This window comes from Schistocerca cancellata, chromosome 2 (genome assembly GCF_023864275.1).
Source record: "Schistocerca cancellata isolate TAMUIC-IGC-003103 chromosome 2, iqSchCanc2.1, whole genome shotgun sequence".
NCBI classification, from domain to species: domain Eukaryota; kingdom Metazoa; phylum Arthropoda; class Insecta; order Orthoptera; family Acrididae; genus Schistocerca; species Schistocerca cancellata.
This window is the reverse complement of record NC_064627.1, coordinates 649,032,299-649,058,433: the sequence shown is the minus strand read 5'-3', so window position 1 is coordinate 649,058,433 and position 26,135 is coordinate 649,032,299. Positions and strand designations below refer to the sequence as shown.

The following is a 26,135-nucleotide window of genomic DNA, read 5'->3' as shown; positions in this document are numbered from 1 at the left end:
CGGTGCCCATCTGGCACATTGTCCTGCCCCTGCCATTGGCAACAGCTGCTGCTGCTCCGGGTCTGATTAATGTCTCTCTTGTTGGGCCACCAGTCTCCTCCATTGCCTGGGCGCCCTCTTCATAAAAGGGAGAGGTGTGCTGTATTCTGCTACTAGTGCATCTGCGTGTGAATGTGAGTGTGCTGAGAGTGGTGTTGCTGCATGTGAGTACTTAAATTGACTGCCAACTGTGTCAGTGTGGGCCAGGCACTAGGAGGCTGCCTGTAGGAAGTGAACACATGGCACAGTCTTCACCAAGCCATCAACCTGTAACTCATGCCTGTATATGTGTGAGGCAGTACTGACTCACTCTCACTATGTTCTTTTAGTTTGTACCACTCACCTCAGTTGTTCTGTGTATCGCTTATGTTGCACCTTCTGTATGATTCTTTGGTCTTATTACATGTCAAGTCATGAGATGACTTGACATGTAACAAGACCAAAGAATCATACATTATTGTTCAGAGGCTTATAAATAAAGCCTTATTTGTGCTACTTGGATAGGTTTCATGTATTATTTGGTAACTACACAACAAGTGATAAGTTTGTAACGGTTTCTGTGTGTGTCATCTTTAAGTGCAGTTTCATCAGGTTTAACCATTACGGGTGCCGTGCCACCAGCCCTTATTGAACAGCTTACTTCGACAGTGACCACTTTGTCAGCTTACATTAATAGACAGGGTACCGTTCCACTGATCTGTCCACCCACTTTTCCTTTGTGTGAAGATTCAGCTGAGGATTGGGAAGCTTACATAAAAAAGACTCAGACAGCATTTTTTGTCTTTCATTGTGACAGACTCAAATTTGTGCAAAGTCATATTCCTTTATTGGTACTGTATGGCACTACTAGTGCACGTGAGTGTAACTGCACTGAGAGTAGCAACATTGTGCATGTGTACGTAAATCAACCACCAACTGTATCAGCACAGGAGGTCACTGGCTACCTACAGGAAGTGTGCACATGGCACGTTCTCACCCACACTGTGTACCGGCAACTTGCGCCTTTATATGTGAGGAGCAGTGCTGACTCACTCACACTATGTTCTTTTAGTTTGTACCATTCGTTGTTCTGCATATCACTTATGTTGCACCTTCTGTATTAATTCTTTGGTCTTTTTAATTGTAGAGTCATGAGAGTCTTATTTCTGTTATTGTTCAGAGGTTTATAAATAAAGTTATATCTGTGTTACTTTGGATCTGTTTACATATAACTTGGTTACTACAGGTAGTACTGGGAACCATTCCACATAGCATGATGATACATGTTGAAGGCTTTCACCAAGCAGATAACAAGCTCATCACACACATTTGAGAAGATTACAGAGGCTTTAAAGTTATCATCTTTTGACAACTTTTACAATTTGCTCTAACTACAACATTCTTTCTCATGTTGGTGGCGAATGTCAGTCAAAGTTTACCTGACATAGGTGTTTCACACTGTTCATGCCTTACTTCTGTCAGTTATCACTTTCTACATTAGAATGTTTTATTTATAACAAAACTGCACAAGGAAAGAATATTTATATAATTTATTGATGGAAATATATGATTATACATGCAAGTTTGAGTGCAGTATAGCAGCTGGTGCCTTGAAAGTGAAAAACAACAGCTGAGATAGTTAACTTGTTCAAGTGTCATGAAAGTATCTTTAATAGATGAATTATGATGAAGAGCCATTTCTGTTGAGAATCTCTATAAGTTAATCAATTTATTTTTGCTCAATTCACAACTGGAATTTTTCACAGTATTTAGTATAGTATATTTCAGTTACTGACAGTTTGAATACTTTAAAAGTTTTTTGAGCTGACAATATATTAAGTGCATAACAAAAAGGTCATTCACCACTACATTTTAAGGCTTGGTGTACTGGGTAGCCAGGTGCTTAAGAGCATAGCATTCTTACATCAAAGGTAAGTTGTTATTGCATTAATAAAATATACTGGTTTTTTTAAAATTGTTTTCTGAATAACAAAACAGTTCATTCATCAAAAGTACAGTCATATTATATTAACAAAACCAAAAGAAAAAGCACAGTCATATTAAATGTAATAAAACAGATACGCTGAAGAAGAACCTCCAACAGGTTGGACACAGACATACATAATTAGCAACCATAAGCTTAAGAATCACCGCAGATGAGTCTCTGAATAAATGAATTTTGTACACTGTTGGTCAAAGCTATGAAAATAAACTGATAATCACACTAAACAGGCAGAAAAGTGACTTTACAGTGGAGAACCAACAAATAGAAATGTTGATATGAATATGAATTGAAAGATTTTTGGTAATTGAAAGTTCGCTGCATTGGTATTTCCCCTCCCCAACACCACACACACCAGAAGAGGGAGGGGGGTCATCACATTCCTCTATCAGCACTTACTACATTAGCTCTTTTCAGCAAATACAGGAAGCAATCAGTCATAAGCATACTGAAAAATTATTCTCTGATTTCACATAAGTTATTTAAGAAATTGAAAGAAAAGCCATTGTAGCAGCTAAAATACAATTTGTACCAGCTTCTTCCAAGAACGGATACAGTGTCTTAACAATTGTATTGAGAGGGAGGGAGGACAGGAGGGGGAGGGGCAGGGGGAAAGGCGAGGAATGAAAAGGCTGGGAGCTGATCTCATTATGAAATGAATGCAGCATTTTTCAACTTATGCCACACTTCATTTAAACCTTTTCTTCACAACTGGTTTTGGCCTTTTAAGTAATCATACAGAGATTATATAGGCACACTACATTACCATTATGAAACAAGAACACAATGGTGTGAATGTAAATTAACAGAAACATATAATGTTGTAAAAGGTACCATAGTTTCATTTTAGGCCACAAGAAGCTCGACAACAGGAAGAATGATGTTAGAAGCAAAGTAAAAGTGTAAGAGAGCTGACTGAACTAAGGAAGCACTCATTCACAATACCAGACAATGTATTTAATTGAAATTTAACTCAACAAATGAGTGTCCAATTTGAGTCAAAGCATCATAACAGACAGATAAAAGTGACTAGTTTTCAAGTACACAAAGTGAAACTACTAGATAAGGAAGATATTGTGAAATAGATCTTTATCCTTCATGTTGTAGTCAGCAAATACTTGTCTTCTGCCACATAAAATATTAAGTTATTATCACTACTGTAGTTCACTGTGTTGTACAAATGACTAATTAACACTGGCTTATAAATTTCATTTTTCAGGAACAACATTCAGTTCTTTGATAATAATAACCATTATTTCTCTTTCAGGACATTCACTTGTAACATGCATGCATTTGGATTAAGTAAAGAACTATGTTATGAATTTCTAAGGAAACAGTGCATAATTGCTAATCTGCGGGAAGGTTAGTAAGAAATATCATTTATAATTATTTACTATGTGATTTTTCATAAAAAACTTGTTTCAAGGACACATAAGAATTTATCAGTCGACTTATGTGTGTATTCTGCTACCACTTAGTGAGCAGATTTTTTATCTATCTAATTAAATTATAACCCTTTTTTTGGGCCAGCTAAACCACAATTTTAAGGTAATAGTGAAGATATGATAGCAGTCATGAACATGAGAAAGGAATCATTAAATTATTTGTTGGGATAAAAATCTCCAAATTCGTGTAGAGGGAGGCACATCAGCTGGAAAGCTGTTAGCAGGAACAAATTCATTTCAATTATACTATCCAGAACAAAAGTTTTAAAGTTGTTCTGTTTCCTTATATTGCCAGGTGTGTAATTGGAATAATAATAATAATAATAATAATAATAATCCCCATCACCATCGACCATTTATATCCACCACTGGGTGAAGGCCTTCTCTAGACTTTTACTTGCAATATCGTGTTCGATGATACTCATCCAATGAAGTGTGTACATCTTCAGTGGAGTAGTGTGATCAATATAAATAAGTTTCATTAACATTAACTGAATTTTCTATTGGTGCTTGGGAGACTATGATAGTAATGTTAAAAAGGAAAACACTTCCTAAAATTCTGTAAAATTATATTTATTTGGTCATAGACCAGCTTTTAGATTCTCAGGACATCTTCAGGTGACAACGGAATGTTGCAAACACAGATAAATATGATGTGTGACTTACACAGATATTATTGATATAGTTCATACATAAGATACAAAAATGACAAAGTGTTTACATAGGAAAATTTTACAATAACTACATTAACTAAAAGGGTAAACAAAGCTTTTATGTGGAGATACATATAACAAATGATGAGAAATACAATGAATTTACTGTTTGAATCTAGCATATGTAACACAAACTCAGTTTAATATGCAGAAAAGGAACCTGAGTCTGTTCATTTAATACTAGGCTGGCATTGTGTACCTGTCAGATTGGGTGCAGGTGGTTAGGCTACCCTGCCAGGAGGTCCTATTGCACCGTGTTCACTCCTCATTCTGTGTGTGAGCCACTTGAGCACCCCTACACATGAGTACTAAGCTGGATCAGTACAGTCAAGTATGCTAGGGCCAGTCGACTGACTGCTCATCCATGTTTTCTTTTTCCTTCTCTTCTCACTCACATCAATGAGTGGTGAGCAAAGCTGTTAACACATGCTTGTGTGGTATCTCAGGATTAAATGGTAGCTGGCTCCTGATCGTGGAGATATTTTCATTACACGTATTTGGCCAACTAGGGGAAGAGAAGTGGTGGAGTAAAGTTCCTAATTAGCAGTTATGCCATTGTAGTGGGTTAAATCCTAAATCTCTCCAGTGCATTTCAAAAAGTGAGGGCACATTTCACCACTGTGGGTAATCCATCAGTTGAGAATGTTAAGCTTGGTTAGCGTCCTACCAAAAAAAGAAAATTTTTTGAACTGGCAGCTGTACCTGCCACATGAGGTCTCCTGCCGACATTCCCAAATGATTCAACATTAACTTAATGTAATTGAAAGAATATAACGATGTCTTCTCAAGTTGGGGATGGATCATTACGAAGTGCAGGAGTTTATCCTTGCAATAGTTCTCATTAATGTTAACATGGCATTAACTTACGAATAACACAGCACAAACAACAACTAAAATGTTTTATAAGATACTAATTTTCAGCCACATCCAGTTTCCATCAAAAATCCATTGTAATGGATATTCATCAATGTTGTTGACATATTAATATGAGTGGCAATATGATACATGTTTGTATGCTCAATGACAAGACAGTGCTTATCAGTACTGAGCATGTTGCCATCAATGAATATATGTCATTATCTTGCTATGGTCCACCCTCTAAAACTAGCCATTCATGGTTTGAGTTAAACATTCACAAAATCTACAGATGACCTCCTCTGTTCTCTGTACACAGATACAGAAGTCACTGGCAAAAAGAATGAATAAGTTTACAGTGACTTGTTAAACCAAATTGTACAAAGCTACAGTAATCAAATCATTACAATACTTGGGATATGAATGCACCGGAGTGTTATAGTTTTTATACCTCCAGTCAAATAGTGAAGCCCTGATTCTGGTCAGTAACATTTTCAGTCAAGTTTTATTACTGAAGATTACTAATTACATTAATGAAAATGTTACTTTTACATTTTTCACTACTTAAATTTTCAAGATACATCACTAACTCATGTCTATACAAAACTTCGTATATTTGGAAAGGAGTATATTCTTTCTAGAGTGCAAAACTTAACATACTTCCTATTTGGCCCAGAAGTCAATCATTGCTGAGTAAATACTTGAAAACTGGTGACTACATAATGTCATAATACAATATGTATATTATAATTCATAAAAGAATGCATTAGAATTTCATTCCTGAAATTGTGTTTTTATTTGCTGAAATTGGTTTAATCTCATTTATCAACAGTATTACACAGATACACACATATGGATCAGAAAGCAAGATGATTAAAAGGCAAATAATCAAAATAATTTCCTCTAAAACTGCTCAAAGAAATGACTGGTGAACACTCTTAAAACTACTTGGTTTGTTGCAGCTGAGTGCTAAGGCCTCATATTTTTCAACTGCAAGCTTTTCATAAAGTGCCTCACAAAAATGTCCAGTGGTTTTAAATTGAACACTTCAGTCCAATGTCACCCGACTGTCAACATACAATGTGGCTGAGCACCGGCTTATCAATATATTTTGTGTCATATATAACAAACACACTGTTCAAGAATTACAATAGGCAGATGTACACTTGAAAAATGCTGAGATACAGGAAGATTGCAGCTGTATGACATCATGGTAAAACAGAGAAACTTAAAGGAGATGTTGGATTGTAAGGTGTATCCAGCATCAGACATATAGAGTCTTTAAGAAAAAGTTTTACATCTTCCTACAGCAGGTAGCACTGTCAAAAGTAGAAGAAAAGTTCATATAATTGTATGTCCACAAGCCAATACCTTTTGAGAAATGGGTGAATCTTCCATCTCATTATCATCTGTCTGTCATGTAGAAGCAGAAACTATAGGCAGTGCTGCATGTGGTTACCATGCATCCTGACACATCCTACAGCATGCCTTTGCAGTGGATCATTCACTCTTTCAAGTACATCTGGCTCAATTGCCTTGTGTCACATGCATTGGCCACATATTTCCTGTAATGCCTGCACACTATTGATGCCTTGGACATATGCCAATGCCCTTAAATGTCTCCATAGCCAGCAATCCAACAGATTCAGGTCCAGTGAATGGGGAGGATATGATACCAGACCTTCTCACCATGAGACATTGTAGTGAGGTCCTGTTACACAATCTGTAGAAAATGGGATGGTGTCCCGTGATGCATAAACCACAGCAGTCGTCTTTCTGCAAGGTTAACATTCTCCAGTAGCACTGGTAATACATTGTGTAGAAAATGGTGATTCACAGTCCCTGTTAATCTGTTTGGTAAAGTGTATGGTCCTATGAGTCTGTTACTGACAATTCCTGCCCATACACTGATACCAAAGTGGTCCTGACGCCTCACTTCCATGATTGCTCGAGGATTAGCCGTGACCTGTTTTCAACATCTCCATGACATTGTCTTTCAACTGGATAAGACAAGACTGCACATGCTTGTACTTTCCTGACCTGCTTTGATCCAAAGTGTGTTCCACTGTTGCCCTGACCAGCACATCCTCCAGATCTATTGCCAACTGAAAACATCTGGTCACGGGTAGCTGAGAGACAGGCATCCCGTTGTTTGCCAGGCACCTCAGTTGATGAACTATGGCACAGAGTTGAAGCAGCATGGAATGATATACCCGTATCTGCCATCCAAACTTAGTTTCACTTGATGGCTAACCCATTTAGGCTCATTGTTGTTGCCAGAGGTGGCAGTATGCCTCCTAAATTTTGCACTCTGCAATACCAAATCACATGAAAATTTCATCATCTAGATCCACATGATTACTCTGCAGTTCACACTTAACTGTTTAGTACAGGGTTTGCAGAACCACCTGCAGTTTTTTTTTTTTTTTTTTTTTTTTTTTTACTTTTCCACTTTTGAACAGATTATGGGAAAAATGAAGCCCTAACTTTTTCTGTGCTATCTCTGATTCCTCTTATTTCATTATGAGGTCATTTCTTCCTATGTAGGTGGGCATCAAATAAATATTTTGGTATTTGGAGGAGGAAGTTGGTGATTGAAATTTCATAAACAGATCTTGCTGCATTAAAAATCGCCCTTGTTTCAATTATTGCCATACCAATTCACTTATTGTATCCATGACATTATCTCCCCTATTTTCTGACAGCGTAAAGCAATGTGCCATTCTCTGAGCTTTTTTAGTGTTCTCTGACAATTGTTTTTGGTGAGTAGCTCATATTGCACATAAATACTCCAAAAAAGGACAGACAAGTGTAGTGCAGGCAGTCTCTTTAGTATTTTTGTTTCATATTATAAGTGCCCTACCAATAAAACTGGTTCACATTTCACAAAAACAGTTTCTATGTGATGGTTCCATTTTAAGTTGTTTATAATTGTAATACCTAGGTATTTAGTTGAATTAAAAGCCTTGATACACTAACACAAATAATTTGTAAGATCTGTCAAGTAACTGAAGTTTAACAAAATTTGTTTTAGTATTCCTGTGGAGAAAATAACAGTTTTTACTGTTTAGAGTCAATTGCCATTTTTCTCATCATGCAGATATCTTGTCTAAATAATTTGCAATTTGTCATCATCTTCTGATGACTTTACTGGATGCTAAATTACAGCATAATCTACAAAAAGTATAAGAAGCTTGCTTGCTCAGGTTGTTCCCTAACTTGGTCACAAAGATTAATAAAAGCAGAGGGCCTGCAACACTTGCTGGGAGAAACCCAGATATCACTTTGATTTCTCATCAATTACTATAAACTGTAACCTTTTTGACAGGAAATCACAAATCCAGTTGCACAACAGAGACTATCTCCATTTGCACACAACTTGATTAGAAACTGCTTGGGAGTAGCAGTGTCAAAAGACTTCTGAACATCTAGAAATATGGAATCAATTTGAGAGCCCTTTGTCATTTTTTGTGTGAATGCAGAGCCAGTCATGTTTCACAAAAACAATATTTTCTGATTATGTACTGGTTGTGTATCAATAGAACATTTACTTTGAGGTATTCCACAATTTTGGAACAATGTATATGTTCCAAAATCTTACAACAAATTGCAGTCAATGATATGGGACTATAATTCAGCAGATTGCTCTATTTTCTTTCTTTTATTGATGGCTCCTGCACAACTTTCCAATCCTTAGACATGAATGTTTCACTGAGTGAGTGGTTCTATACGGCTGCTAAAAATGGAGCTATTCATCAGCATGCTTCAAAAGAAACCCAACTGGCAGAAAACCTGGAGAGGATGACTTGCCTTTAAGTTGCTTCGTTACACTGAGTGTATCTGCTTGCAAATTACCAATGTCAATTCTTAATTCAAAATCTTTAATATTTACTGCATCTTATTTGGTAACAGAATTTAGGTAAATCATGTTTAGCAAGTCCACTCTAGCAGAGCTGTCATTGGGAACATTACTATTGCTGTCACACAGTGTAGGTATGGACTATGTCTTGTCCTGGGGTACTTTGCATACAACCAGAATCTCTTCAGCTTTTCTGCCGATTTCAAGACAGATTTTTGTTGTGGGAACTATTAAAAGCATCTCACATTGAAATCTGAATCTGCTCTAAATTTTGATTGTAAATTGTTGCCAGTCCTGAAGGTCTTATGTTCTTTTCTGCTTTTTTCAAGTAAAAAGTGTTTCAGAAATTCTAGAAATGTTAAAACGGATGCATAAAGACAATGCTATAGGGGAAGCTGAAGTGTTTGAGTGGTTTTCCCATTTTAGAAATTATGAAATGTCAGCTGATGACAAACTTCATTCTGGTCATCATTCCATGGCCCAAACACATGAAAATGTTGAAAACATTCATGCAGTCATCAACAAAATCCACGACAGACCACTGAAGAAATTGTGGAACTGTCAGGAGTGACTTACAGTTCAGTTCAGTGAATTGTGACAGAAGATTTGGAAATAAAAAGGTCAGCTACCAAATTTGTGCCACAACTGCTAACTGCTGAACAAAAATAAGGTCGCATGGATGTAGGCCGTACTTTGAAAGAAGAGTCCCAAAATGATCCAAACTTTTTTCACATTATCACAGTTGATGAAGGGTGGTGCTATGTTTATGATCCTGAATCAAAGCAGCAATCAAGCAAGTGGAAGACCCCAAGTTTGCCTCACCTCAAGAAAGCTCGTCAGGTGAAATCAAACATTAAAACAATGGTAATTTATTTTTTTCTTTTCACTGTGAGAAGAGTTGTCCATTCAGAGTTTATTCCACAGGGTCAGACAGTTAGCCAGGCTTTCTAACTGGACGTTTTAAAAGATTGCACAACAGGGTGCAGTGCAAGTGGCCCAACTTGTGGCAACAACGCAACTGGTTTTTCCACCGTGACAATGCGCCTCCTCACACAGCCCTCTCTGTTCAACAATTGTTGACCAAAAATGATATGACCCCTGTTCCTCATCTCTAATACTCACTTGACCTTGCTCCATGCAATTTTAATTTGTTTCCTAGACTGAATAGAGACGTTGTTGAGGTGAAGAAAAAAAAGAGTGGAGCTCTGTCAAGCATCACAAAAGATGAATTTAAACAATGTTTTGAAAAAAGGAATAAAATATTAGACAAGATTATATTGCAAGTGGCGAGTACTGTGCATGGCACTGAAGGTTTGTGCTCAAAATGCAAGTTTTTTTTTTAAAAAGTCCACTTTTTTTTGGCTACCCCCTCATATCATTCAAATCAGTTCAATGTTTGACAGTGTTTATACAAAGCTGAGCCTACAAGTTTCATGTTTCCCCCCTTCTTTTAATCATTTTTTTGCTAGTATGGGAAAAGTTACTAAGTAAATCATAATAAATTACAAACTGTTGTTGGTGGTTTTAAGACTAACTTACTGTGGTGAATATAAAGTGGAGCTTTGTATACTGCCTTCAAATGTACTTCACAAATCAAAAAAAGCATTTGGGGTGTAAAATTCTCATTAAAAATGTTCAAATGGGTTGTGAAATGATTTGTCTAAAAGTAAGAAATAAAATACATTAGAGAAACATTTTATGTGACTTTGAATGACACTCAAAATCAGGTGCAGCAAAGGAGGCACATCATTGTTGTTGTTGTGGTCTTCAGTCCTGAGACTGGTATGATGCAGCTCTCCATGCTACTCTATCCTGTGCAAGCTTCATCATCTCCCAGTACCTACTGCAACCTACATCCTTCTGAATCTGCTTAGTGTATTCATCTCTTGGTCTCCCTCTACGATTTTTACCCTCCACGCTGCCCTCCAATACTAAATTGGTGATCCCTTGATGCCTCAGAACATATCCTACCAACCGATCCCTTCTTCTGGTCAAGTTTTGCCACAAACTTCTCTTCTCCCCAATCCTCTTCAATACTTCCTCATTAGTTATGTGATCTACCCATCTGATCTTCGGCATTCTTCTGTAGCACCACATTTCGAAAGCTTCTATTCTCTTCTTGTCCAAACTATTTATCGTCCATGTTTCACTTCCATACGTGGCTACACTCCATACAAATACTTTCAGAAATGACTTCCTGACACTTAAATCTATACTCGATGTTAACAAATTTCTCTTCTTCAGAAACGCTTTCCTTGCCATTGCCAGTCTACATTTTATATCCTCTCTACTTCGACCATCATCAGTTATTTTGCTCCCCAAATAGCAAAACTCCTTTACTACTTTAAGTGTCTCATTTCCTAATATAATTCCCTCAGCATCACTCGACTTAATTCGACTACATTCCATTATCCTTGTTTTGCTTTTGTTGATGTTCATCTTATATCCTCCTTTCAAGACACTATCCATTCCGTTCAACTGCTCTTCCAAGTCCTTTGCTGTCTCTGACAGAATTACAATTTCATCGGCGAACCTCAAAGTTTTTATTTTTTCTCCGTGGATTTCAATACCTACTCCAAATTTTTCTTTTGTTTCCTTTACTGCTTGCTCAATATACAGATTGAATAACATCGGGGAGAGACTACAAACCTGTCTCACTCCCTTCCCAATCACTGCTTCCCTTTCATGTCCCTCGACTCTTATAACTGCCATCTGGTTTCTGTACAAATTGTAGCCTTTCTCTCCCTGTATTTTACCCCTGCCACCTTCAGAATTTGAAAGAGAGTATTCCAGTCAACATTGTCAAAAGCTTCCTCTAAGTCTAAAAATGCTAGAAACATAGGTTTGCCTTTCCTTAATCTTTCTTCTAAGATAAGTCGTAGGGTCAGTATTGCCTCATATAAGTCTCTCTAATCTATTTCATTTATTGTTTTTAACAAATAGCTTCACAAAACATCCGACCTTTTTTACTTTTTCAATTTTTTGTTTTATTTTTTTTATATCCAAGTTTTTTTTGAGAAAGCGTGAAATATAATATATTTACATATAGATCAGTATTCTATGATTCTTAAAAAGATGAACATTTTGATGCTAGCTGCAGGTGTTTGTCTTTAAGTATTGTCTACTATTTTTCACACATTTATGTAAGTCACCAACTTCTCTTGTTACCACGCAGACAATGACAAATGCACAGCTTTCCTTCCATAATTACGGTAAATTGAATCTTTTCATATTAGATTTTTCAATGAAACAAGTAATATATTAAATATTGATATCTTTCTATGGTCACTTTTTTTTTTTAATTTCAGATCAAGAGAAGATGTTACGTGACAACATTGAAAGGATGTATAAGGAAACAGATCCTTGGCGATAGCATAACTATCAACATACACAAGTCAGTAATACGTGACTGCACAAACATATCTGCAAGAATTAATGTAACTAGATGTGTGTTAATGGACAACATTATCATCTTCAGAGGAAAGAGATACAACCTGTCGGAAAGGCCTTACAATGACTAGGGCTAACTTCATTTTTGTAGATAACAATAAATTTACAAGTCTGTTCGTATGTTAGAGGTAAAGATCATGATCGATCATCAAAATATCATTAAAAAAATAATTTTATTCAAGGAAATAGTCAAATGTATTTAAATAAGATATATTCAAAGGAATGTTCGCAATAACTGAAGCAATATTACAAACAATAATAAGACTGATTCACAAATAAAGAAGTTTTATTTTTCCATTGAAGAAAGTGTTTTACAGAAAAAAACAATAACTTCAAGCAAAAACACCACAAACTCATTGACTTTTAAATTTTATTACGAAAGCATTTCTGAAGATCTCGCTAATTTGCCACTTCTATAGAAATCATTGTTATAAGGTAAAACATTTTTGTACTCTTTATCACAAAAACAATACAGTTACACTGAAAGAGTAAGTTATTTACATATATATACATTAAAATGACAATATTTAAGTGCTCATTAAATTCAGACCAAGTATATGTAACTTTTATTTTCTACGATCTGCATTATCATCATGTTAAACAGCAGACTTTATCAACCAGCAGAACTCAAATTTTTGTAGTGTTTTACAACAGTAATAATGATAATAATAATAATAATAATAATAATAATAGTAATAACATAGTCTTCATTAAAGTAGCTCATTTCTCTTGCAAACATTTAAACACATTTACGATCTTGTGAATTCTCCGAGAACTTTCATATTTCAAGTTCAGGTTACTGTAAAGTGGAATCACTTGCCCTTAGCTATTTTTTGTAACAAAAAATAGAAAGAGTAATTTTGATAAAATACGAATAAAACTGGTTTCTTCTGTGAAATATCGCAAAGATAATGTCAGTCTTTTATGTAAACTCTCACTGCATGTGACGTATTTGTAAAAATTATAAAATAAAGCCCAACTGAACTGTTACTCTGTCCACAAGAGGTTTAACACCTTATTTTTAAAAAATTGTACAAAACAGTGAAGGACGTTTATCAGTGCATGAAGTAACTTTATTTTAAAATAATATAGGACTTATAGACTTTAATACTCTTTCAGTTTTTTAAGTTAATTGCACTATATTCTCAGTATTTGTATTTCACTATCAAAGATGGTGTGCTGCACATTATGCTGTAGCAAAAGAATTGGGCATAAATTGGTATTCGGAAACATCACCGATAAAAGGAAAATAAAATAGCTCAAGAATATTAACTAGTAAAGAGGCAGGTTAATTTAACCTCTTGACTTGTAAAATATCAGATTGAAGATACCACTCTCAACTGTAGGGAAATCATCTGCTTCCTCTCCTATACTTGAAGTAACGTCCTCAGTCAATGCTATCTTAAATTTATGTTAACATCAAATTCTTTGTCACTTAAGATCTACTGTTGTGTCATGTTGACATCATAATCTGATCCTTGATGCTTTTTAATAGCACTGAAACCCAGCCCTTTTTCTCAACAGTAACTTCATTCACAGTCATATTTATGATGAATGGTTTGCTGTAATAAAATTTCTGTACATTTTAGGCGTTAATACGCTGAATATAACTGAGATACACTGGATTCAACTGCACAGGAACTATTTTTTTAATCACAAAATGAAAGTACCAACAAAGATTGTTCATACCATTAACTTTTTGGATTATGTTACAGAGCTAATTGTGGTAAGAGGAAAGTAAAATTAGACGTAATTTATTAAAACTTGATGAAACTAGATTTATTCTCTATTACATTTATCATGGATCTATATGAGTAGACAAACTTTTTAAAAAGAAGAAAATAAAAGGTAAAAAGGCACTAGATTGGTATTCCCCATTTGCAACTGAGGGTGTCCCAAATATGAATCAGACAACCTGCTTCATGATAGGAAAAGAGGGCGTTTGTAAACTGAAATTATGATAAGGAATGACAGTTATGAAACTTTCGCAGCAAACAGCATTTAAAATTAACCATTACTTCACTGAAATTGCAACGAAAATAATAACAGCATGATAACTGTATGCTAAAAATATATTTAAAAATTGATGAGTATTTTATTTCACTCTGAACTTCACTAAACAGATATAAAATTTGGGTGTGAAGAAAAAATTGAAGTGAAAGATGTTTTAGGGAGTAATCAAACAGTGAAATCTCAAGCAAGTGACACAGATTGGACATCTGTTTATCAAATTACTTAAACTGTTAATTAAGTTGTTACAAAATTAACTCTTTCCCACTGGCTCTCTCTCACATATTTTATGGCACCAAGTCTATGTGTTTGCATTAATACGACTTATCCTTTCCTCACCTACTAATTCCCACTGACACTAATTCTGAACCCTTTTGTCTTTGTCTAGATTCTATTATTTTCGCTCAACTACTTTAAATGTGACATTATTATTCACAACAGGCCATTGCCCAAAATTTTTGCACACACATTGTTAAATCATTTTGCCAATGTCATTTTCTCCATTTCTTCTTACTTATCTCCAGCCTTAGATTTTTGAAAGATACATACAGACAGTTACCCTTCTAGCAAACTAATTTAGTTTTAGATTTTGATTGCATTTACAAAGAACTCAGTGATGTAATTAATAATTTTTATATAATAAAAAATTATTTACAAAGAACTCAGTGATGTAATTCATAATTTTTATATAATAAAAATTATCTTGGAACAGAAGGAAAAATGTTGTGCAAAATGCAGTTCTTCAATAAATATGTACATCTGCCTGATATTTTTTTAAATATAAAACAGCTTTCTAACAAATTCAAGACACCCATGATAATGTCAGATATGAAAGCACATCTTGCACCATCCTTCTCTTTCAACAATTCTGTAACGCTTAACCTTAGATTGCAAGATTAAATAAACACACATATTTCTGTACAGACATATATGTTATAGCAAACAGAAGTGTTTGTAAGTGCAAAAAAATTTCTGATTCATTAATTGAGCAAACCAAAAATGAATATACCTGACTCTCTAGGCATCAGATTTCTGATCAAATTATAATTGCTACATGAAAATACTGCAGCCTCCATGAGATATTACACACAGAAGATGAATGAAACATTATTAATATACGATGACACATAAATATTCCCTTTTGCGTTTAAATATTTTGTTTAATTTCACTGTATACTCCAAATTCAAATGGTCTTGTACTGAAGTACGTCACAGATATTTTCAAGTTACTGAAACTCTTACACTAGCATGGAAAGAGCTACAAATGAACTTAATTATGTTTCTGTGACAATTTTTGCAGTTTCTTGTTATGGTTGATAGCTTTTCACAATGAAATAAATAAATTTTAAGTCTTAAAATCTGATGCTGCACTAAGTAACATTTATTAGTTATTAAGTCTCCACATTTTCAAATTTGAGTGGTTTTCTCTAAGATACACACCTCTTCATAGCTGCCATCCAAAACAATTCACTAAGTTCATCAGCTTTTAACTTACAATAATACTAGAAAACTAACCATCTTACTACTCGATATAATATAATAATGAATGGTCACTAACATCAATTTACAGACGCACTCCATAGCTTGGCAAACATTTTGAATATAGGTATACACCAATGAAGCAAATCTAAGAGTCAAAATACATAGACCACAACTGTATATTCCAGTCTTTTTAAGAAAGACACCATAATTTCATGACTTTTAAATGTTGTGGGAATGAGGTCTAACAGATTGCTACAAGTTCTGAATTACTGAATGTGATATATTTTCCCCTTATGCAAAACAAAAAGTTAAACATAGCAACTCCCTGAGGACACATTTCATAATTGTATTACTGACAATGGAGCTTAATCACAAACCAATTCTACTTTTAACTATCATGACAATGCTTCAGACACTTTTTGGGTGCATAAAACAAGAAACTTTGTTCCATGATGACTTAAGTACATTTTCCAAGAGAGACATTAAATCCACACAGACTAACTCAATAATGACAATTTTTTTATATGAAGCTAAACATGAACAGTCAGCTGACACCACCAAATGTAGTACACTCTTGTTTACAGTACACAAAACTGAAGTTTTGATTATGCAAATATAAATTAGAAGACTAGCATTTATTCAGAATTGCTATACACAATTAACATATGGAATATCATATTTAGCATTTATTCAAGCATCATGTGTTCCATTAACACTATATCACAAATTCTTAAATTAAATACAGTGGGACTAATTAATTACTTGAGGTCAGTAACACATTATAAACATAAGTTTTTGTCTAATCTTGTGGAAACAGCAATTGCACACAAGAGTCACAATGACATAAGTAGATTTCTTCCCTCTTTAAAAAGACATGTTATTAGTTTCCTAGTGCAAGTTTTGTATTTTACAAAACACCTAAGAAATCATATTTCTCCCTTTTACTTCCTGGATACAAACTGTGTACTATGAACTTGATCACAGGATTATAAGGCTGAGTTCCACCTATACTTATGATGACACTACAAAACAGGAAAAATAAAGCTGACATGCACACATTTGGAAACTGAGGCTCATTTCGCAAGAGTCTTGTTTGTACTAAGTGGTGTCTAATGGGGAAAACAGGACTCATACTTCAATTTTTTTTCTTGCTCCAGAAAAAAAAAAAAAAATACCACAGATGTTAGCAGGTAACCGTGTGCTTTTTTTTTTGGTCAGGGTAAATGGCAACTGAAGTGGGAGTGAAATGTGTAGGACTCCTGGACACCATTTCTGGAAAATTCTGTGCTGCTCTCTTAATGACCCAAAGATAAATAAATACTCCAAGAAACCATGTAACTCTGCTTCTACCTTTGCAAACACTCTACACAAGGAGATAATCAAGTGAGATGTATCTTAGCTTCAAGTTCAATGAGAAAAATGTATATGGTGGTTATTAAGTGGCATGAGGAAAAAAGGGTTTGTTTTGTGATCCATATACAATACATAATTTTACACAACTTGGATGCCCAATGTAAGGATACATGCAAAACATGGAATGAGCTGTTGATACTGTAAAGACAAAGAATGGATACTGTTTAAAAATATTTATAATGAAAATGATGTTTACTCTATTACCTTTCAGAAGAAATTTTCGTAAGAGCTTATCTTATTAGTTACACTATGGAACATGTACCATTATAACATGGATTGCTAACAAAAATGGTTTACTTATGTTTTGAATGAAATAATTTTGTTCTGAGGCTTTAAGGAAATTGTGTACTGTGTAGTTAATTAAAAAAGCAACGATATTAGTTTGTGAACTGTGTAATCCCGACTGTACAGTACACTCTGAGAGAGGTATGCCTTACGAAATACTTTACATGACCATGCTGTTAGATTTTGTGCCATAAAAGTATATGGCAAATATTCCCATATCAATTAAAAGAGTATTCGTCTATTTTATTATACTTTCCTGAGAGGCATCGGATGTGGTAGTAATACAAATGAAGTTACTGTACAGTCAACAACATTATTAGACAAATGTAGGTCCTCAATGAGGCACTTTTAGTGAGACTGTGGAGAAAAATTACAGCTATTCATGCTTTGCTGTGTATACATCTATGTGTTGCTGTTGGTCTGTAAATGTGTAAATAATATCCAATAATAATAGTCTCTGTAACCTATTACTCCCATTCACTTTCTCTGGGCCAAACTTGATCTGATCACAACGAATTACGTTTTCTGTGGAAATAAATAAGCATTTTTCTAGAAAAATTAATCTGACACGAGTTACGTTGTTATGAATCACAGCTCTCCCACCCCTGCCATTTCCCCTCCCAATTATACCAGAGTCAAGTATAATGTATAGATTGCTGCCATAGAGTATTTGTTGAACCGTAATTATAATTATTACTAGGAAACTTAAAAAATGCAATTAAAACTATGTATATTTGCACATATTAAGCAAGTAGTACTGCTCTTGTGGGAAAGCTCATCAGATACCAACCTCTTCAAGGTCTTTAATCATGTAAGAGATACTTATTTTGAAAGAAATATATAATGTTTCCTGGACCAGTGAATCAGATGAGAGATAATGCATTGTTTGCAGATTACATTGACCAAGATCTTGTTATCAGGAAGACATAATAGAAATATGCAATACATAAAAGCGTGGATAACAATGATCCAGATCTTGATTAGCTTGAACATACACAAAGGATATATATGTAACAATGTGATAAGAGTATTCGCAAAGTTGTACAAGACACATGAAAATATCCATATTCACTAATCCTCTCATCAGAGACAAAAAGTAAGCTGCATATCATGTAACACATACATAAGCATCCCCTAATTCTGTGTTGTTTATGAAACACAGAAACTCTTCTACTGGAAATGCTCATAATACATACAATAATTTATAGACAGTCTTTAGACAGTTTCCAAGCTGAAGATAACATTTTTGTGCTGAACCTCACTTGTGCATGAGAATTCAATAGCTGCAGACCTACTGTCTAGACAAAACTACAACAACAAGCAAAAGATCTTGCTTCCACGTGACAATTTTAAACAATCACATGCATTTCAATAATGCAATTTATAAAGGTCAATACAAATGAAAAATATAAATTATGTGTTACAAAAAATATTTTTCCAAAAATAGTTAGGCTGCCTTTTCATTCTCGATAGTATAAAAAGCTGCTAAATTGAAGTATTGACAAAATATACCCACACATTCACGTACAACAAGTACTGAACATAATTTAGCAAATATTCTCAATAATCTTAATTCTGCGTTTTATGGAAGACAGTACAAAATTAAAACAAACAAACCAAACTCAATAATATGCACAAAACAAATAATGTCACTGAGATATCTTTAGGCTAAAACAGTATCCCTGCAGAACTTGTCAAAGTATCAACAATTTATTAAGATGTAGCAAGGCGGCTATGCTGAGTTAGTAAGTCTTAAAACCTGTAACAGGCATACAGATTTAGCTATTTACACTATCCTGAAATCAATGAAAAACTCTAGTACTGTTGTCAAAAACACAACACAAGCCCATTTGCCACGACGGGTCAAGAAAAAAACATGCTACTTTGTTTGTACTCTGTCAAAGAATTATGGCTTGTCCTCATTAGTCACACTAATGTAATATAAAGTTTGATTTGCATGCAACTACAATTTAACTCAACCCCCCCCCCCCCCCTCTCTCTCTCTCTCTCTCCCTCTCTCACACACACACACACACACACACACACACACACACACACACACTCAGAAGGAGAGGGGGGGAGGGGGGGAGGGAGGGAGAGAGAGAGAGAGGGGGGGGGTAACATACTAAGTCCAAACAAGTGGAATATATTGATAATGCAGAGAAATCATTGAAAAAAATGTAGCATGTCAACATATTATAATGTGTCAACCATAAAACTTTTGATAATTCTGACTCAGTATGTTGTTATCAACATTATGGATTACATACAAATATAATTCATGAAATACGAGGGAAACAAATGAGATCAAAACAATTTTCTAAAAGGTATATCTCAAGTGCATTTCAAACTCCTAGGCAGAAACTCTGACTGAAGACATTTTCTACACTTCAACAGCAACATTAAGGAACTATACATCAAGTCTAATAAATAATCTACAAAATTGCACAAATTTACAGACATCAGAAAAATATTCACCTGCATTTAACATTCTGTATTCTAATGTATCTACAACACACACATGTGGAATTGGCTCCACAAACCTGACACACACTGTTTATAACACAGACGATCTGTTAATTCACAAAGATGCGCGACTGTGTGTGTCAGGCGTCTGAGACTCACGGGATACTACAGCACGTCTCTTTAAATCCCATGGGAACTTTGGACAGTTTGTAGTAGTGCCTGAAAAAGAAAGAAGACTTGTTATCTATGTCACACGAAGAATTTTTTTTTTTTTTTATTGGAACATGAGGATTTATAAGTGCATGTAACTAAAAGTAAATTAAGGACTGCAGGAATTGCCTAATTGCAGTCCCTTGGGAGAAGAAGGCGAGGGGGTGGATGCAGAAAGCCTCAAACACTCTCATTCAATATGTGAGATCACTGAGAATCATTTTTTTTTTTTTTTTTTAATTAACTGATTATGTAACAACTTATGGGAATGTAATTTCTAGTGTTGTGCCTTCTTTTCTACCTACTCTTATTTATTGATAAATTTTCCATCCCAGCAAAAGGTGAAGTAAAACATATAGAAAGAATGAGATTATTTTTTTTTGGGGGGGGGGGGGGGTCAGGGGGGGGGGGGAGGTAGACCACATACATTACTAAAACTTCCACATACTTGCATGATCATATGGGAGATTATACTGAAAAGTTTTAACGTGTTTTAAAATACATTACACAGATATAAGAGGCGCTGTATATGGCCATTTGTGTGTGTATGCTGCAAAAGCACAATGTAAGCAGAACTTGTTATTTTTAAACATATGCTTAAGTTCAAGAAATAGTTCGTGAAGTCGGCTTATTCATTTTCTGCATTTGGTGAAAGTAATATATTCTATAAATCTCTATACAAGTTTGTGAATGATTTTTCTTCTTCCTCTTCTTGTCCTTCAAGTGAAGAACTTTCCTGTAAAATCACCCTTCACTTCAGAAAAACCAAGAGGATTTGCACAAACAAGCTGATGCAATGATTCACCGCTTTGTTCATAATCAATTATCGGATCCAGTACTTCAAGACTTGCTGACAAACGCTTATTCATCAAAATTAACACTATACGGATGATGTTTTACAAATGTGTTTTCCGATGACTACTACGCAAAATAATTGTGCATGTGCCACAGAGACTTTTATTCAATGCACATCATGCACAAATTATATGTATTCAGAAGTTTTTATGACTTTAATCACCCAATGAGGTTCAGTGAGAGGCTGAACAATAATATAAAACAATGTGTGAAAATTTTTATCACCTCTGACTGTACATCATTATTATTTATCAATTTTACATGATACTGACATGTAACAGTTTAAATAACAAGTTATCACTGACTATGATCTCCAAGAGCCTGATGAACTATTCTGCATGCAGTTTTATGTCCTGTAGGCTTGCTCAGGTTTATTAATTACTCGTGTCTGGTGTATTGCACTGGATTGTGGTACCCATTATACTGCAGTTCCAGTATACTTTGAAATTCCTGTTGTCTACAACAGTGTCACCATTTGACTTCCAAAATATTAAAAGTTCTCCATAACCCCAGGTGTAGCTCCCCACCCCCACCTTACAAGCTATCATTCAGGTGCCCTTGCTCATACCATACCTTTTCAATTATTCTGTGTGAGCCCAGGTTTTACAGCCATACCTAATGTATGATGTATAATTTTGAGTGCTACAAACCTTACAGCTATAATTCATTTCTTGCTCTTTCAGAATACATTTCTGATAGTACCTCATTGCAATGATCTGATCTGATCTTGTGTTGCAGTCAGAGTTTTGCAGTTTCTGCACACAAACACGTATACATCAACCAGTTGTTTGATGCTTACAAACTGACATTATCTTTTATGTTCATTTACTTGTTTCTTGTGCAGTTCTTGTCTAAGCTAGTCTATTATTTTGGTGTAAATTATTTCTATCTTAGACCTTGGGACTGATCGAGATGTTTCTGCCAGATTGAGTGATATGTAATTAATGTTTGCACATACTATTGCCTTATGGACTGGAGAGATAAAATTACTGCTTAAGACTCCAACGCTGCTTTTTGTGCAGCTACTCAATATCTGTTACCCTCTACATGCTATCTCAAGTGGTACAGTTAGCCTATCAAAAGCTGATGTAGTATTATGGATGCCGTACTTTAAGAAAATACCACATTTTCCACTGTATTTCTTCCAGGCGTGTTCCTGTCCACTTAATGAGGCCAAAAGTGTAAGTTTTGTTGCATTTGTGTTAATGATGCTGAAGATACTTTTTCCCATTTAGTTTAGATTTCAAAACGAGGAAATATTGTTGATGTGCTTTGTTTTACAGTTAAATGCAACAATTATCATCTTCGAAAGAGACCCAAATATTCATAGGTATCATATTTATTCATAGTTGCAATTATGATTCCACCACTCATCTGAAACCCAGTAACTAGGATGTTATTCTTCCTTGTGTTAACTCTCCTGCATTTGCCCAGGCCAAACAATAAGTTCATATTCATTGAAATGTTTCTACTTAAGCCCCATAGTGCTTAGAGCCATTTTGTTTCTACTTCTTTTAGAAGGTGGGTCAACTGTGTTTCTGTTCAGGTATATAGTTTGATGTCAGCGATATATAAGATGATTTAACATGTAGCTGTTGCTGCTTTTTATGGCAAATCTATATCTGGTTAAATTTACTACTGATGAAAGTAGATCGAGTGCTAAACAAATTCAAAACAATCTCAAGCTGTCACCTTCAAATATGCCTCACTAGATCCTGACTTGCTCTGTTACTATTGTTTTGTTGTTGTCATCAGTGTTGGGTGTATCTTCTAATGTTTCATCACGTATGAGACTGTGGTGATGTCTGAACTGTTTATCTTATAAAGCTGCAGAATTGTAATAAGCCATGTATGTGCAACAGAATTAAATGCTTTTTTTCTTATCAAAGTAGGCTGTATATATCTTACATTTTTTATCTGTTTCTTCACTAGTATGGCAAAATTTATGAAGTGCTGTTCTTGTTAATCTAGAGATTTCTTCACACAGTCTTTCTGTTCTTTTGCCCGTACTTTGATTTGGAACGAGTGTCTGTACAGCAATGTGGTGTTGTGGTTCAACCTGGTTTTTAGAGAGAGAGAGAGAGAGAGAGAGAGAGAGAGAGAGAGAGAGAATGCTTCCAATTTGTATGGGAACTGGATACATATTCTGATCTCCTCTCCCCCTCCCCCTCCCCATTGCCTCCTACCCCCTCCTTTCCACTCTGTGTGTCCATCTCCCCCCCCCCCCCCCCCCTTTTTTTCTCGTCCTCAGTCTTGTTTATCGCTACTGCAAATTTAGATTCTGTGGCAGTATTCTAATCCACAAATACAACTTTCTTATTCTCTGTGAAAGCCATCTGAGGGAGAAGAAAAACAGCATAGTGTTGTGTATACAATATATATATATATATATATATATATATATCTCCTAAAAACAAAGATGATGTGACTTACCAAATGAAAGTGCTGGCAGGTCGACAGACACACAAACTAACACAAACATACAGACAAAATTCAAGCTTTCGCACCAAACTGTTGCCTCATCAGGAAAGAGGGAAGGAGAGGGAAAGACGAAAGGATGTGGGTTTTAAGGGAGAGGGTAAGGAGTCATTCCAGTCCCGGGAGCGGAAAGACTTACCTTAGGGGGAAAAAAGGACGGGTATACACTCGCACACACACACATATCCATCCACACATATATGAGATCCGTCCTTCATGAAATCCTCCCCACTCCACCAAGAGTGTCTTTCCGCCGTCCACCTAACCTTCGTAACCTCTTAGTTCATCCCTATGAAATCCCCAAACCACCTTCCCTACCCTCTGGCTCCTACCCTTGTAACCGCCCCCGGTGTAAAACCTGTCCCATGCACCCTCCCACCACCACACAAGCTTGTGTCTGTATATGTGTGGATGAATATGTGTGTGTGTGCGAGTGTGTACCCTTCCTTTTTTCCCCCTAAGGTAAGTCTTTCCGCTCCCGGGACTGGAATGACTCCTTACCCTCTCCCTTAAAACCCACATCCTTTCGTCTTTCCCTCTCCTTCCCTCTTTCCTGATGAGGCAACAGTTTGTTGCGAAAGCTTGAATTTTGTGTGTATGTTTGTGTTCGTTTGTGTGTCTGTCGACCTGCCAGCACTTTCATTTGGTAAGTCACATCATCTTTGTTTATATATATATATATATATATATATGGTTATAATAGAAGGAAACATTCCACGAAGGAAAAATATACCTAAAAACAAAGATGATGTGACTTACCAAATGAAAGTGCTGGCAGGTCGACAGACACACAAACTAACACAAACATACACACAAAATTCAAGCTTTCGCAACAAACTGTTGCCTCCACATCCTTTCGTCTTTCCCTCTTTCCTGATGAGGCAACACTTTGTTGCGAAAGCTTGAATTTTGTGTGTAAGTTTGTGTGTCTGTCGACCTGCCAGCACTTTCATTTGGTAAGTCACATCATCTTTGTTTTTATATTTAAAAAGAAAGATGATGAGACTTACCAAACAAAAGCGCTGGCAGGTCGATAGACACACAAACAAACACAAACATACACACAAAAATCTAGCTTTCGCAACCAACGGTTGCCTCGTCAGGAAAGAGGGAAGGAGAAGGAAAGACAAAAGGATATGGGTTTTAAGGGAGAGGGTAAGGAGTCATTCCAATCCCGGGAGCGGAAAGACTTACCTTAGGGGGAAAAAAGGACAGGTATACATTCGCACACACACACATATCCATCCGCATATACACAGACACAAGCAGACATTTGTAAAGGCAAAGAGTTTGGGCCAAACTCCTTGCCTTTACAAATGTCTGCTTGTGTCTGTGTATATGCGGATGGATATGTGTGTGTGTGTGTGCGAATGTATACCTGTCCTTTTTTCCCCCTAAGGTAAGTCTTTCCGCTCCCGGGATTGGAATGACTCCTTACCCTCTCCCTTAAAACCCATATCCTTTTGTCTTTCCTTCTCCTTCCCTCTTTCCTGACGAGGCAACCGTTGGTTGCGAAAGCTAGATTTTTGTGTGTATGTTTGTGTTTGTTTGTGTGTCTATCGACCTGCCAGCGCTTTTGTTTGGTAAGTCTCATCATCTTTCTTTTTAAATATATTTTTCCCACGTGGAATGTTTCCCTCTATTATATTCACATCTTTGTTTTTAGGTATATATATATATATGTCTGCTTGTGTCTGTATATGTGTGGATGGATATGTGTGTGTGTGCGAGTGTATACCCGTCCCTTTTTCCCCCTAAGGTAAGTCTTTCCACTCCCGGGACTGGAATGACTCCTTTCCCTCTCCCTTAAAACCCACATCCTTTCGTCTTTCCCTCTCCTTCCCTCTTTCCTGATGAGGCAACAGTTTGTTGCGAAAGCTTGAATTTTGTGTGTATGTTTGTGTTCGTTTGTCTGTCTGTCGACCTGCCAGCACTTTCATTTGGTAAGTCTCATCATCTTTGTATATATATATATATATATATAAAATTATATTTCCTCCACTCATGTTTTACACATAATTTCTCTCATTCAGAGCATCTGTTTGCCAGTTGTTCAACATTAACTTCAATAAAAGTACGTAAAACCCATGTACTGCCTGCTGGTTGTATAACAAATGTTTTACCCGTGCTCGTGTAGCTTGATTTTCTTCTCACAATCTTCGTGTCTCTTTTACTGAAGGCCAGGTCAAGAACATATTTCCACACAAGCAACTTAGCCCTTTTCCCTCTTACACTTCAATCAGTATCAGTTTTTGCTACTCATTGTGAAACACATTGTATATAAATCTTGCACTTGGGCGTACCTGGTGCCTCTCTCAGCTTGGCACCCCAAGCAGCCACAACTAATTGTGATACCTCCCATGTGGAAATCTTAATAGTTGTAAGATTTGGAGTATCACAAAGTCAGTTGTTGATTGAACAGTATAGTTGTGAATGCCCAAAACAAACATTACACTTAGTGTATTTGTGAGGAAAATTTACTAGATGTTGAAGTCATTTATTGTATCTTATGAATGGTACTTAAACTCTTTGCTAAACAGGATGATTTTTTTTAAAAAAATGCCATTGCCAACTACAGCCATAGTCTAACTTAA

General features: G+C 35.7%; 2 protein-coding genes across 5 annotated transcripts in view; one reads left to right on the top strand and one right to left on the bottom strand.

The window, feature by feature from the left end:
* The window catches only part of LOC126162327 (uncharacterized protein KIAA0513), a 265,762-nt gene extending 247,830 nt beyond the window's left edge, over window positions 1-17,932 (top strand). Inside the window, exons 8-9 of the mRNA XM_049918757.1 lie at window positions 3,288-3,382; window positions 12,201-17,932. Of these exons, the coding sequence (XP_049774714.1) occupies window positions 3,288-3,382; window positions 12,201-12,265 (160 nt within the window). The 3' untranslated portion in view covers window positions 12,266-17,932. The remainder of the gene's footprint in view (window positions 1-3,287; window positions 3,383-12,200) is intronic.
* Window positions 17,933-19,671: 1,739 nt separating this feature from the next.
* The window catches only part of LOC126162326 (phosphatidylserine synthase), a 185,102-nt gene continuing 178,638 nt past the window's right edge, over window positions 19,672-26,135 (bottom strand). For 2 of the 4 annotated variants that reach the window (XM_049918752.1, XM_049918753.1), the window contains exon 8: window positions 19,675-20,217. In XM_049918752.1, coding sequence (XP_049774709.1) covers window positions 20,114-20,217 — 104 coding nt within the window. In that variant the 3' untranslated portion in view covers window positions 19,675-20,113. Of the gene's footprint in view, window positions 20,218-26,135 lie in introns of all 4 variants that reach the window. The other 2 variants (XR_007535063.1, XR_007535061.1) reach the window with 2 other exon arrangements.